Here is a 15,614-nt window from a genome sequence, read left to right as displayed (position 1 = left end):
TCCATTAAGTTGATGGGCCTGCAAACATGCATAGGATTTTTGGCAAACCCTCAGCCGTCAACGGATTTGATAAGCCTTTACCGACTCCCGTTTGAGTCGGGCTAGCATGTGGATTGTCTAAGTCCGTTCCACATGTAACGTTGTGCTAAAAGAATGAACTCTCTTAGACTTAACGCTATGATTTTGAATACATAGACTTTGTCATTTTTACGGGAAAAGACTAACCAGCAACGCGTGTTAGGCATAGACTTATCTCTTATTAGGGATCGAGATAAAATCCCCCATGCGTGTAAAGCATGGATTTTGGCATTATTAATAACAACCTGCTACGATATTGAAACGTAGACTTTGCCATTATTACGGGCATAGGCTACCAGGCAGCATGTGTTAGATGCAGACTTATCTCTAATTAGGGATCGAGATAAAGTCCCCCATACGTGAAAGGTGCAGACTTATCTCTAATTAGGGATCGAGATAAAGTCCCCCATACGTGAAAGGTATGGATTTTGGTGCTATGATGTTGAATACGTAGACTTGGTCAAAAGGTATGGATTTTGGTGCTATGATGTTGAATACGTAGACTTGGTCATTTTCGCGGGAACGAACCACCCCGCAGCATGTGTTAGATGCAGGCTTATCTCTATTTAGGGGTCGACATAGATTCCCCCAGGCATGAATCCTGGTGTCTTTTTCACGGTGAAAGATTAACCGGCAACGCGTGTTAGGCGTAGACTTATCTCTAATTAGGGATCGAGATAAAGTACCCCATGCGTACAAGGCATGGATTTTTGGTGTTGTTTCTTCCTGTGTTACTTGAAACACTGAAAGAAAGTTGGAAGCGCCAGAGGTGTAACATTAACTTGGCATGAATTTTTACTTAGAGTGAAATTCATAAATTTTCATGCTTATCACTAGGATAATTCCAGAAAATCTTTAATCCACTGGGGATTTTATAATGAAAACTTGCTATTGAAAAAGGATTAATAAGTTCATTGGGGGTTTGGCTGTTAGAGGTGTGATGTTAACCTAACAGTATTTTATGGACCTATCGCTCTATTGAAGAGAGTCGATAAGTTGATTTGGTCGTCAGAGGTGTGGTGTTAACTTGACGAGAATTTGTTGCGATCGGAGCAACTTTGGGGACTTATCATCCTGTTGAAGAGGATTAATAAGTTGATTGTCAGAGGTGTAGTGTTAACATGACGAGAATTTATTGCGATTGGAGCAACTTTGGAGACTTATCATCCTGTTGAAGAGGATTGATAAGTTGATTGTCAGAGGTGTAATGTTAACTTGACAGGAATGTGTTGCGATTGGAGCAACTTTGTGGACTTATCATCCTATTAACAAGGATTGATAAGTGGATTTTGTCAGATGTGTATTGTTAACGTGACAAGAATTTGTGTTGCGATTAGAGCAACTTTGGGGACTTATCATCCTATTGACGAGGATTGATAAGTGGGTTTTGTCAGAGGTGTATTATTAACGTGACAAGAATTTGTGTTGCGATTGGAGCAACTTTGGGGACTTATCATCCTATTAACGAGGATTGATAAGTGGGTTTTGTCAGAGGTGTATTGTTAACGTGACAAGAATTTGTGTTGCGATTGGAGCAACTTTAGAGACTTATCATCCTATTGACGAGGATTGATAAGTGGGTTTTGTCAGAGGTGTATTGTTAACGTGACAAATTAGGAGTGATGCAAACTGAATGCATACTCTGTGGGGATGATGATCGTCAGAAGTGTAATGTTTAACTCGACGATGTGAAAGATTCGTTACTCTTAATCCAGTGGATTCTAAGTAATCAACCTCCAGTCTTGATTAAGACTTAGCAGGGGAAAAAAAGAGGTAGACAAGGCACATCACCTAGTGGGGCACTATCCATGAAGTCGGAACAGAGTCACATCACCAGGTAGGCCATTATCTGATGAGTTTGACTATCAGAGGTAACTGTTAACGTGATAGTTTTTTAGACATGCCATCCTATTGAAGAAGATTGGCAAGTTGATGGACTATCAGAGGTAACTGTTAACATGATAGTTTTGTGGACCTGTCATCCTATTGAAGAGGATTGGCAAGTTGAGGGACTATCAGAGGTAACTGTTAACGTGATAATTTTGTGGACCTGCCATTATATTGAAGAGGATTGGCAAGTTAAAGGACTATCAGAGGTAACTATTAACGTCATAGTTTTGTGGACCTACCATCCTATTGAAGAGGATTGGCAAGTTGAAGGACTATCAGAGGTAACTGTTAACGTGATAGTTTTGTGGAACTGCCATCCTATTGAAGAGGATTGGCAAGTTAAGGGACTATCAGAGGTAACTGTTAACGTGATAGTTTTGTGGACCTGTCATCCTATTGAAGAGGATTGGCAAGTTGAGGGACTATCAGAGGTAACTGTTAACGTGATAGTTTTGTGGACCTTCCATCCTATTGAAGAGGATTGGCAAGTTAAAGGACTATCAGAGGTAACTGTTAACGTGATAGTTTTGTGGACCTGCCATCCTATTAAAGAGGATTGGCAAGTTGAAGGACTATCAGAGGTAACTGTTAACGTGATAGTTTTGTGGATCTTATGGTTGACAAAGGTATTCCATTGAACATGATAACTCAGAAATTTTATTATTCATAATCCAATGAACTATAAATAAACCAACCCCCAGTCTTGAGCAAGTGTAGGGGGGAAAAGGAGTAGACATGACACATCGCCTAGTAGGCCACCATCTAACGAGTTAGACTATCAGAGGTAATTGTTAACGTGATAGTTATTGGAGATCCGGCATCCTACTGAAGAGGATTAGCTTCAGTGGCCGTAGTATCTTCCCCTTCTGACTGAGGAGATTAGGCTTGGTCCGATTGCTCAGGTTGATCTTGCCTACTTTGTTCTTCAGCTTTGATCCTGGCAATAATCTTTTGAGCCTGTTCACCTTGAGAGATTAGTTGTCTCCAGGAACGACATTCTGCAACTCCTATTCGGGCTAGGAGGTCGGTTTGCAAATTGTGTCGACAGGTCTCCACTAGGGTAGACTGTGTCATACCTGTCGGACATCGCAGAGCCATATTTCAAAACCTTTTGACGAAGGCTTTGACGGACTCCCTCTTCTTCTGCTTAGTGGCGAGAAGGGTATGGATGGAGACTTTTGTATCCTCTTCAAAGAATCTTGATAGGAATAGTCTCTCTAGATCTACCCACTTTTGGATACACCCGGCAGGCAGTTTCCTAAACCATTCAAAGGCAACTCCCTTGAGGGTACCAATGAACAATCGAACCAGTATGGTATCGTTTGATATTACATTCCCAGTCTGTGACTTGAAATGATAGATATGTTGGTTCGGTGATCCCGTGCCGTCAAAAGTTTGTAGCGTCGGGACCTCGAACTTTGGAGGATAAGGGGTTGCATCCCATTCGGCAGGATAGGGCCTGATAACTCGCTCATCTTGGAGCTCACTTCTGTTAGCAATGGCTTTGAGGCGGGCTTCCAATTCTTACATTTTGGCAGACTGAAGATTCTGCTTGTTCTCGGTCTCTCTTCCTTCATCAGAGGAAGATTCCAGGCTGTGGGCTTCTTGGTCAGAAGCCGCATCATCAACCACTTTTCCCTTCCCTTTGCTTGTGTGAGGTCGGGATGAAGACGATTTTCCTCTCCGGGAAGATTCTTGCCTAAGCGGCGAATCTGTCTCCTGAGATTTGGCCTTGTCTGCGACGATTTGAGTCAACATGGCCATAAGTTCATTTATGGCCTCCTGTTGAGATTTGAGCATGGCCTCCTGTTCATCAAGTCTCTTCGCGAGATCTTCATGGTTTTCCGTCATATAAGCGAAGCTCTCATGTTCAACAAAAGAGCTTGATGACTGGGACTCTGCAATGGCTGAGTGCGAAGCTCTCATGTTCAACAAAAGAGCTTGATGACTGGGACTCTGCAATGGCTGAGTGTTCATCATCAAAATTGGTTCCTGGCTAAACTCCGATAGTTGACAGGGGGAATGACTCCTGTTCGCGTCCGAGTGCGTTGGTAGACTCCTTCAAACTCGTTAGCGATTTCTCTGACGGTCGGTAAACGACTTGTCTCAGAATCATCAGAACTAGGACCCGAGACTTTCCCTCTGCCGATCATATTGATAGTGACCCCAGGATATTCTGTCTTTGAAGACTTCTTTCTATGAGAACATCGTCATTGGTTGGGTAAAGCAACGTTCGTAAATTGGTCGAACACCAATAGTTTGGCCGCATATGAGCAGCATTGACATCCCGAGAGGACCGTAGGAATCAGTCGTTCATATTGGAATGAACGGATGACTTGTTGCATCGGTCTTTCTCTCGATATGAAATCTCTCAAGTCTATTGTAAAAACTCGAGAATTACTCACTGATCGTGAGGTTTGAATTGGAACCCCCAGTCTATGATTGGACAGGATTAGCTCCTGGTGAACATGGATCTTGAATCCATGCTGATCTTTATGAGCACGATGAATCGCATCGTGTTCTGGAGAAGAAACACGAGGGTCGTGTTCTGTTTTACTAACGCTAGACCGAAGTCTGCGTTTTGTTGATGAAACGCACCTTTGCCGGTTGCGTTTCTGTTGGTTAACGCAGTTCGTAAGTCTGCGTTTTGTTGATGAAACGCACCTTTGCCGGTTGCGTTTTTGTTGGTTAACGCAGTTCGTAAGTCTATGTTTTGGATCTTAAACGCACTCCTGAGAGTTGTGTTTTGGTTCTGAAACGCACTCCTGAGAGTTGCGTTCTGCCAAATCAACACAGTTTTGAGGTCTGCGTTTTGATGTTGAAACGTGCCTCTGAAGGCTGCGTTTTGATTGCACAACGCACCACTGAGGGCTGCGTTTGGCATAAACTGAGCCCACTCCTTTAGAGGAGGGGCTACTCGAGCAATCTCGGCTAAAGGAGAGGGCTTCCTTCGGCATAGGAGCAACAATTGGAGCTTTAGTCTCCTGGAAGATTTTGCGGGTCTTGCGCATAGCCTTGGGGCTAAGAGATCCGGAGGAGAGGGCATCCTCGTACTTGGCTTGATCAAACTCGATAATCAGAGTTTCAACGGTCGTTCCAGTGAGATGAACATCGGATTACGCCACCACTTCTTCGTCAGAGAAGCTAGTCCCCAGCGAAGTCGCCATCTTTTGTTTGTTGGAAAATTTGTAGTAAAAGAAATAATGAAAGAATCGTATTTGATTTATTCTCTCTAACTGCTTAGAAATAGAATGATTACAACTCTATCAATCTCGATTACAATTGGATTTCCTGATTATAAAACAGAGGAGAATGAATTTGATTCTCCCCTTTGTTTAATTATGGGTTCTTCTTGGTAGCGATGGAGTGCCTCCCTCGAATACTCGCGTCGAGTTTGCTCTCCGTTGACGATCCGCACGTCTTGATTTACTGGAACGTGATTTTCTCCTCACGATTTGACGTTGTGGAGAACTTGCGTGGCAAGTTTGAAAATAACTCTTAACGAGTTGATAACTTAGAGCGAGTTTTAGAAGAACTTGCAGAGCAAGTTTTGAACTCTGATCAAGTTGATAACTCTGAACGAGTTTGAAACTCTATGGAAGAGTTGATTTAACCGAAAGTTAGTTATAAGCCAATGATGAAGAAGCTTCTATTGTCGATCTCCAAAATCCCAGCCGAAGGATGAAGGCTCTTCTTTGCTACCAAGCTTGCTCTTGACCGGATCTCCCTCTGTTGATGAGACAAAATCCCATCCTTTAACTCAATTGAGTTTCTCATATTTATAGGGGATTAAGGGTGGTAACTGCCCCCTTAATCCGCTACTAAGTGGGGCAGAAATCCCTTAAATCGTGGGGAAAAATAGTTCCTGGAACTGTTCAGTTCGTGTTTGAACGAGTCAAACGCCTAAATTGGCGTTCTGGACCTTAACTCTGCGTCTTAGAGATGAGACGCAGAGTTGGGCGCTCCCTGGGAGTTGAAACGCACAGGCCGCTTGCGTTTCGGACCTTAACTCTGCGTCGTGGAGATGAGACACATGTTAGACCCTAGAGGGGGGTGATTAGGGTCTTATGCTAATCTAATCCCAATTAATAGCAATTAAAAGTTATGTTGATCAATTTGTTCTTGCAAGAATGAATATGATATGAATATGAGCAATAAAGATGAATAATATGTACGCCAAACAAAAACACAAACACACGATATGTTCACGAGGTTCGATCCCCACGACCTACGTCCCCGCTCCTCACCTCGAGGAGATATCCACTATCACAATCCGGTTTGGAAGCCGGAACTTCTACACACTCGGTTTACAAGTTCACCGAAAACTCTCACACTACACAATCACTCAACAAACACACTTTACACACTAAGTGTAGGAACCTAGCCCGTGTCCTCCTCCTCAAGTGCTCGATTACAACCTCTCCCTAGGTTCGTCAATCGACGCCACTCCTATTGGATTTGACCCCGTCTCTCTCTCCTCACACTTCTCTCGGTGTACAAGTGTGTTACAAGTGAATCTCACAAATAAAGGTTCAATACATGAGTTTGTTCTCAAATAACAAATGAGAACTCAGTGAAGCTCACACTCACTAAATCCCACACTACAACCCACAATATATAATATGAGAATATTAAGCTCAATAAGTGTGTGTGATAATAGTGATGAAACTCAATAAATATAACTCAATGAATATAGTTTAATCAAATGAAAGTGAAATAATAAGCTATATAGGAAAGAGTTAGAAAAACTTCTCAATGAACAAGAGGAGCTGAAGAATATGATCCCAATGGAATATGAGAGCCTCTTCTTGTTGTAGAAAACTTTCTCTTGAAAAAAGATTAACGAAACACTTCTTAAACAGCTCTTAAACGTGATTAATATCTTGCTAAACAGTAAACTTGGATTTCTTGATTGATAGAGAAGAAGAGCAGCAATGAAAATTTGTTAAAAATATCAAATCACATCCAAAAATAGTGAAACTTTGGGGAAAGTTTCTAAATGATGAAATGAACATGTTTGAAAAAGAATTTCTGGAAAATTAATTTTCGTTTGTGAAAACTACCTGTTTTTGAAGAATGCTTAGAAAACCTGTAATTTTTATGAAAGTGAACTTTGATATAGGACTTGTAAATATTCATATATATATTGTGCATATAATATATGTATATAGTGAAGTATGAAGGAGCTGTAAACATGAGATAAAGTATTTTAACAACGTTTAATGAAAAATCATCTATATGATAGAAAACGTCAAAAATCGTGTTAATTGTATATATATTGAGCTTAGATATAATCATACTATATATGTAAGTAAACTAACATATACCTAGGTAAATCCACGCAAATGAACTTGAATCTTTAACGCTTGATTAACGCGTGTTGAAATACCTGAAAAAGAAAACATAAACACAAAAACACTAGAAAATTTATTAGTAATAAATTGTTTGTCAAATCATCATCAAAACTATAGGGTCAACAATCTCCCCCTTTTTGATGATGGCAAATAATTTATACATGAATATGAAATATATACTGATAATCCACATATAAGCCAAAACAAGAGTAAATCATAACAAGACCATATATATATATAAAAGAATCAATTTGTAAGCTATATGTGGTATTTTCTCCCCCTTTGACAACATCAAAAAGGGAAAAATGAAAGATAGGAGCAATACTCCCCCTGCTTATAAGCATAGATAAAAAATAAAGAATTGTATGTCAAAGGCTCCCCCTGTCAAATAGACTAAGTGACATTTATTGAACATACATACAGGAGCTAAACCAACAACTTTTCATCAAACATATGCATAAATAATACAAGTAATTCAAATTCTATAAACAAAAACATGATTATAGTCTTAACCATGCATTGATCATAACATGATAAACTGGCGTAAGTAATTTCAAAACATCATTTTAGCATCATAGATTTGCATAAATATATAAAACCTAAACAGTGCAAAGAACTCATGACAGGCAACTAATATTTACCACACATCAAATTATGAATGTTGTTTCAACAATGCATTGATTTATAAAAGAAATAAATTAAACACAATAGGCCACAAAATATCACATAAGCATTAGAAGCAATATAGTTTTGCACAAAAACATGGATTCGTCCACAAGATAGTAAATTATACATAAAAAATCACACAAAACTATACATAGTTTGTTCCACAAAGTATCATAGAGTTATTACACTCAAATAAAACAGAGTTATCAAATCAGTCATCTCCAAAAGAGAACATCAAAAACAAAGATAACCATCACATAAAGAAACTCAAATCAGTCATCTCCAGCACCATCACCACCATCATTAGCACCATCATCACCACCTCCAGAATCAGAAGAGCCTGATCCATCAGTAGAATCCTCACCAGAATCAGACTCAGAATTAGAAGGGATCCCGAGAGACTGACGCTGAAATGAAAGAATAGTCCTAACATCCTTCTGAATAGATGAGACTTGCTTCTGAATACCTGAGTACTGAGTCTCAAGGCGATCCAGACGGTCACAAATATCAGAAGTGGAAGAGGTTGAGGCTCTAGAACGGGAGTGAGAAGATGATGAAGGAGTGGAGTCAAGGGCCATCTGCATTCTAGAAAGAGAGACCTTATCAAAGAAATCTCTCGTAGATTCAATCTTGGGTTCATTTGTAAGATCAACATTGAAGTGTTTGAAGATGAGGGTGAGAAAGGAGCCAAAAGGTAGAAACTTTGTATGCTTTGATGCCATATTATTGACAAAGATAGTTGCCCAATCTACTTTGATTTTGGCAAAAATGGCGTAAACAGCATTAATTTTATCAGAAGTGAAATGATCAAAGCTACCGGTTTTGGGAATTAAGTTCTGAGCAACAATTCTGGCAATGAGTCTTGTATTAGGATTAAGAGAATTGTTGCTCATTGGGTAAGAGCAACCAGGCTTAAACATGAGTGGGTTAACATCTGGATTACCAACATCAACAGACATGAGATTAACGTCACTTGTAGGGATATTAAGAATCCCCGCAAGTTCGTTTGCAGAAAAGGTAATTTCAACATTTTTCACTGATGATGTAATGGTTAAACTACCATCAGCAGAAGATGTTGTGGACAGGTTCGCATAAAACAGATAAACAAGAAATGGATAATAAGGAACTTTATGTCCCTCATCTAGCAACCTGTCTAACCCAACATTGTGAAGGATAGACTCAGTGTTATACATGAATAACTCAGAATATTTGATATATCTGGTAGGAATGATTTTCAATTTGCACAGTTCCCTGTATTTCCTAACAAGAGATTTAAAGAGTAGATAATCCTCATAATGTGAGGCTTTTATAGATGAGGAACTCGACTCTAGTTTTGATCTCTTTTTAGGGGGTTTGGGAGGCATGATGAGTTAGGGTTAAACAGATAGAAGAAATTTTTTCAATTTCCTGTAAACAAAAATAAATTTAGAGCAAATTAACAAAATGCCCTAAAACTAAAACCCTAGATGAGAAAGTAGACATAAGAACTCAGAAATCAAAAGGTAGAGGAAGAAATTACCTACAAAACTGATGAGAAATGACTGAAAGTAGCAGCGGTTGAAACCAAACGGGCGACCGAAAACTTTTGGAACCCTAGGTCTGCGATTTCAAAAAGAGGAGGAAGAAGAGGGGTCGGGTGTTTTAGGAGAGAAGACAACGGCTGGGATTGAGGGGATGATAGATCAAGGGTGATGTAGAGTTCGGGTTTAAAAACAGAATCCAATAACAAAAATAAAAACCCGATAAAGAACCAAAGTTCGCTCCAGAAAATTAATTCGGTCGACCGACGCGGTCGACCGGATCAATTACAGAAAGATCGTCGATCGACCGGGTCGGTCGACCGAGGGAGGGTAAAAGAGACAGGTAAAGGAAAATTTGTTTTTGAGAGATTTTTTCAAAGTAAACCTTTTGGAAATTTGTTTTATAACATATTAAAGGTTTTATAAGATATATATAAATGATTTTGACTATTAAAAACATATAAATAATTTATTTTGACAAAAGAATATAATTTGTCATTTAAGCAAAAAAAATCAATTATTCAATAAAACAAATCAAACCCCAAAAAAAATACTATGTAAGTCTTTTTGGTACCCACATCATTTTGATACCACTAGAACTTGGGACATGACCCCTATTATTTAAATTCAAGGCCCTAGGGTTATGAACCCGCTTGGGCGTATTTTGTGCACCGATACGATCAAAACAAAAATTGTAAACGTGACCTATATGATTGCAATTAGTGCAATGTAGAGGTTTGAATGGTTTGCGTTGACCAAAATGGAGTGCACGTGGTTCATTTGCAAAAATAGATTTTTCTTTGTAATTATTTTGCAAACGAAAATTTCTTTTTAAATCGAAACAAAACATGGCCAAATGACCAAAACGACCATAATAATTATTTATGATTTACACTATGTGTGTGTACATGAGTATGTGATGATGAAGCTTGATGGGATGCACAATCATGTGTAGGCTTGTCAATTTTTGGTGCATTATGACAAAATTGAGCTAAATGGCCTTTAAGACCGCAAATAGAACATTTGTGAATTTTGTCATACATATGTGCATAGTGAATAGGTTTCTTGGAAGAATTTACATTGACCTTTGCACATAAGTCCATAAGCTTTTTATTATTAGCAATACAAGTATTTAGTATTGAATCTAAGGTAGATATTCTTTTTCTCATTTGATTCAACTCATCATTGTGCATACAAGTATTGCTACTAGAAGTAGGATAAACAAGATTACTCATCATAGATTTCAACTTATCTACTTCTAACATAGCATCATGTTTTTCATGAAGCAAACTAGCATTTTTAATTTTCAAATTTTCATTGCATTCTTTAAGAGTTATATTTTCATTTGCAATAAAATTAAACTTAGTGGCTAGTGTTTCATGAGTGGATTTCATATTTACATACTTACTCTTTACATCAATATAACAATTGTGTAATTTTTCAAACTCAAGAGCAAGTTCATCAAAAGTAATAATATCATCGTTATCGCATACCTCACTAGGGTTATCACCTAGTGGTATTGTACATAGGGATGGGGCTTCCTTAGAACTCAAAGCGGAATTTTCCAACGCTTGTTGAATAGCCTCCAATTTTCCTTCATGTGCTTCAATAAGTTTCCATAAAGCATAAGCACTATCAAAATTAGCAAGTTTGTTAGAAAACGATGAGTGAAAAGCGCTAATCAAAAATCCTAGCAAAATTAGACCCTAGAGGGGGGGTGATTAGGGTCTTATGCTAATCTAATCCCAATTAAAAGCTAATTAAAATTATGTTGATCAATTTGTTCTTGCAAGAATGAATATGATATGAATATGAGCAATAAAGATGAATAATATGTACGCCAAACAAAAATACAAACACACGATATGTTCACGATGTTCGGTCCCCACGACCTACGTCCCCGCTCCTCACCTCGAGGAGATATCCACTATCACAATCCGGTTTGGAAGCCGGAACTTCTACACACTCGGTTTACAAGTTCACCGAAAACTCTCAAACTACACAATCACTCAACAAACACACTTTACACACTAAGTGTAGGAACCTAGCCCGTGGCCTCAATACAATGATTTGTTCTCAATTTACAAGTGAGAACACATTAAAGCTCACACTCACTATATCCCACACTACAACCCACAATATATAATATGAGAATATCAAGCTCAATAAGTGTGTGTGATAATAGTGAATGAAACTCAATAAATATAACTCAATGAATATAGCTTAATCAAATGAAAGTGAAATAATAAGCTATATAGAAAAGAGTTTAGAAGACTTCTCAATAAACAAGAAGAGTTGAGGAAATGGTGATCTCAATAAGATTTGAAGGCCTCTTCTTGTTGTAGAAAAACTTCTCTTGAAAACAGATTGATGAAACAACTCTTAAACAGCTCTTAAACGCGATTAATAACTTGTTAAACAACAAACTTGGATTTCTTGGTTGTTTTAGAAGAAGAGCAGCAATGGAGTATATATAGCACCCCAATACAACAGTTAGAAATAAGTAAAAGACCAAAAAGTCCATTTGAAAAACTAGCCGTTAGGCTCATTCTGACAACTCGTCGGTCGACCGGTACGGTCGACCGATTAGTTCAAAAACCCAGAGAAACGAAGTTTTAAAGCTGGCGGTCGACCGACGCAAATTTCGGTCGACCTAATGGAAATTTCGGTCGACCGACGGAAATTCCGGTCGACCGGAAAAACTCTGGAAAATTTCTCAGAAACAGACTACCTGTCGGTCGACCGTACCGGTCGACCGAAAACTGATATATGTGAAAATTCAGGTTTTGGGGCTAGTTTGAAAATCCAGAAAAAATATCAAATCAAGTTCAAAAATAATGAAACTTTGGGGAAAGTTTCTAGATGATAAAATAAACATGTTTGAAAAAGAATTTCTGGAAAATTAATTTTAGTTTGTGAAAACTACCTGTTTTTGAAGAATGCTTAAAAAACCTGTAATTTTATGAAAGTGAACTTTGATATAGGACTTGTAAATATTCATATATATATTGTGCATATAATATATGTATATAGTGAAGTATGAAGGAGCTGTAAACATGAGATAAAGTATTTTAACAACGTTTAATGAAAAATCATCTATATGATAGAAAACGTCAAAAATCGTGTTAAGTGTATATATATTGAGCTTAGATATAATCATACTATATATGTAAGTAAACTAAACATATACCTAGGTAGATCCACGCAAATGAACTTGAATCTTTAACGCTAGATTAACGCGTGTTGAAATACCTGAAAAAAAGAACATAAACACAAAACACTAGAAAACTTATTAGTAATAAATTGTTTGTCAAATCATCATCAAAACTATAGGGTCAACAACGCAGAGTCGGGCGCTCGCTGGGAGTTGAAACGCACAGGCCGTGCTGTTTTTTAGAGATGAACTCTGCATTTTAGGCTGAAAACGCAGAGTTAGGCCTGTTTTAGGCTGAAAACGCACAGTTGGGCTGTAACTCTGCGTTTTGATGTTATATCACGAGGATAACCTCTGCGTTTTGAGGTTATAACGCTGGTTCGACCTGTGCGTTTTGACTCTGTAATGCAGAGGCGAACCTTAGGCGGGCTTGGCGAGCTTCAGGCTAAGTCCAATGTTCTGACAAAGTCCGGTCTTGCAGACGGACTTCAGAACATAACTTTCTGCGAAGAACAGGTCATAACTTTCAAACCGTACGTCGGAATTGGACGAATTATATATGAAAATCGGCTATCTCGACGAGATGGAACCATCCGAACCGAGCCAAAGGCTTCGGTTTGCTTCCTCCGTTTCGCCAAATTCCTTACGGTTTGAGAGATATCTGCGTTTTAATATGAAGAGACCGTCAATTTGTAGTCTCTTTTGCTAGAGCGTTGCAAAGATCGTCACCTTGTAACCTTCGCCTTGGCTCCTTGAAAATATGAGAGTCATCAGATTGTAACTCCTGATGTCGATTGTGAAGGCTGTTGAATTAGAGCTTTCATCAGTTGTCGTGAAGGTCGTTAGATTGTAACCTTTAGCGATCTACGTGAAAATCCTCAAATTGTAGCCTTCTGAAAGTCGTCGGATTGTAACTTCCGTCATCGGTGTTTGATGGGGATCAGCTATCTGTTGTGATTTTTAGACAGCCTACACAATATCTCGCATTTTAAAAGTGCTACAGTGTTCTCGTGTGCTACAGTAATAATGCTACTGTTCACAACAACAACCATAAGTTCCTTGAATTGCTACATCATCTCGCATTTTTTAAATTGCTACAGTGTTCCAGTGTGTTATAGTAATAATGCTACTGTTCATACTACAACAATTATTTTACTGTTGAATTTACTGTAGCATGAATAGGAATTCTCTGGTCCTCTTATTTGTATAAAGGAATAGATGTGAACTCTCACTAGAGTATCATCTCTCAACTCTTTCAGCTCCTTCACGAGTTGATGATGTTAAAGGTTAATAAACGAGTTAAAGGTATGATAACTGCTAATCATTTTATAGATGTGGAGGTTATGTACAATTTATCCTAGTTTATGATGAGCGTCTAGCCGTAATATGCGGAAAAAGGGTCCATCAAACCAACTACTTCATGGCTTCAGAAGTAAAAAAATTTGTTACCGCATCCGACCGAAATTGGACAGCACTGCAAGAAGTAGCGGCAGCCTGTAAACTAATCCAAATCAACATGATCCTTCACGATGCTGCAATATCAAGGGTCAGCTATCTCCACAGAGACAGCATGTGACCGCTCTCTTTCTCCCCACTCAAGCTCGTGCTCTGCTCCATGGCCCATGTAAGCTGCCTCTAAAAAAACCCAACAAAAAAGGGGGGAAAAGCAAAGCAAATCCAACAAAGAAAATGGAAGAGGAGATGGAGGTGATGATGATGACGCCGACAGCGACGATGACTAAATCCACAGAGAAATCAAGAAATCCAATGGCCGGTCCCACCGACCCACCATCCTCCCCAATCTGGAAGCTCTACGATAACCCTCACTACGCCGATCGCGTCCACAGACACCACCATCATTATTCCTACGCCTGCATAACCAAATCGAGATCATCATACCACACTCGCGATCTAGGATCTTTCTCTCGCCCCATGAATCGAGACGTGAACCTCTCAGATCTCGACAACGCTCTCGCGGAGATCAAGGAGCTGAGGGCCGAGCTGGAGTTCGAGCGCCGGATGAGGCGGAAGGTGGACGCGCTGAACAGAGCGCTGGCGAGGGAGCTGGAGGAGGAGCGGCGAGCGAGGGAGGCGGCGGGAGGGAACGCTGTCCGGGCATGGCGGAGGAGAGGACGCGTGGCGAGGACGCGAGCGCGCGATGAAGGATGGTCGAGGACGAGCGGAGCGATGACCTTTGAGGATTTGGGCGGAGGCGATGCGGGAGGAGAGGGTTCAGATGAAGCTATCGGAGGCCAAATTTGTTATGGAGGAGAAAATTAAGGAGATGATGCCCATCGTTGAGCCAAAAAAGAACCAGAATCAGAGTCAGAATGAAGAGAGGAAAGAGATCGAGAATCCGCATATAAAGAGAGCGATTAAAGGGATGGAGTTCCCGAAGGCAGTTCGAGTTCGATCGAGCTCGTCGCCGGGGTCGAGAGAGGGCAGAGGAGGGCATCAATTGGGGTCGAATCTTGAGTGCCAGAGAGCGCAGCTTAGGGTTTTGATGCGGCACAAGAATCCGGCAGGGTCCGGGATGATTGGGGCCGCTGAGAATATGGTAATGTGAATGGCGTAGGATTTGGGGGTGAATGTATTTGGTGTTTTGATTATGCAAGCAATAATTTTGTTGCAGTTGGTTAATGTTATGTTGATAGTTTGTGCATGTTGATGCACTTTGTTGTAATATTTTGGGAAAGAATTACTTTGGCTTTGGATCGTATAAAAGTTCCCTCGAGAAGATACGAGATTTAAGTTGCCCAGTTGCTAGTCTTGAAAATGTTATTGCAGAATTTGTGGTGGTCATGATTTTCACGCTTCAGATAGTTTTGCGGCATCCATGGATCTGAGAAAACATACGAGTTTATAGGTGAGATAGGTGTGATCGAGGTATTCATGGATTGAAAATTAAATCGGTTTCTCTGTTTCTCTGTTCATTTTCCCCATAAATTCTGG

At 39.6% G+C, this 15,614-nt stretch overlaps 1 protein-coding gene across 1 annotated transcript; it reads left to right on the top strand.

Annotated features, from left to right (window-relative positions):
- On the top strand, positions 14,010–15,403 carry LOC109850291 (protein BRANCHLESS TRICHOME-like). Its single transcript, XM_020420270.1, has one exon. The coding sequence runs from the start codon at positions 14,352–14,354 to the stop codon at positions 14,940–14,942; it is 591 nt and encodes a 196-aa protein (XP_020275859.1). The 5' UTR covers positions 14,010–14,351; the 3' UTR covers positions 14,943–15,403.

This window comes from Asparagus officinalis, chromosome 7 (genome assembly GCF_001876935.1).
Source record: "Asparagus officinalis chromosome 7, Aspof.V1, whole genome shotgun sequence".
NCBI lineage: Eukaryota > Viridiplantae > Streptophyta > Magnoliopsida > Asparagales > Asparagaceae > Asparagus > Asparagus officinalis.
Note: the sequence above shows the minus strand (reverse complement) of the source record. Positions and strands in the feature narration are given on the sequence as shown.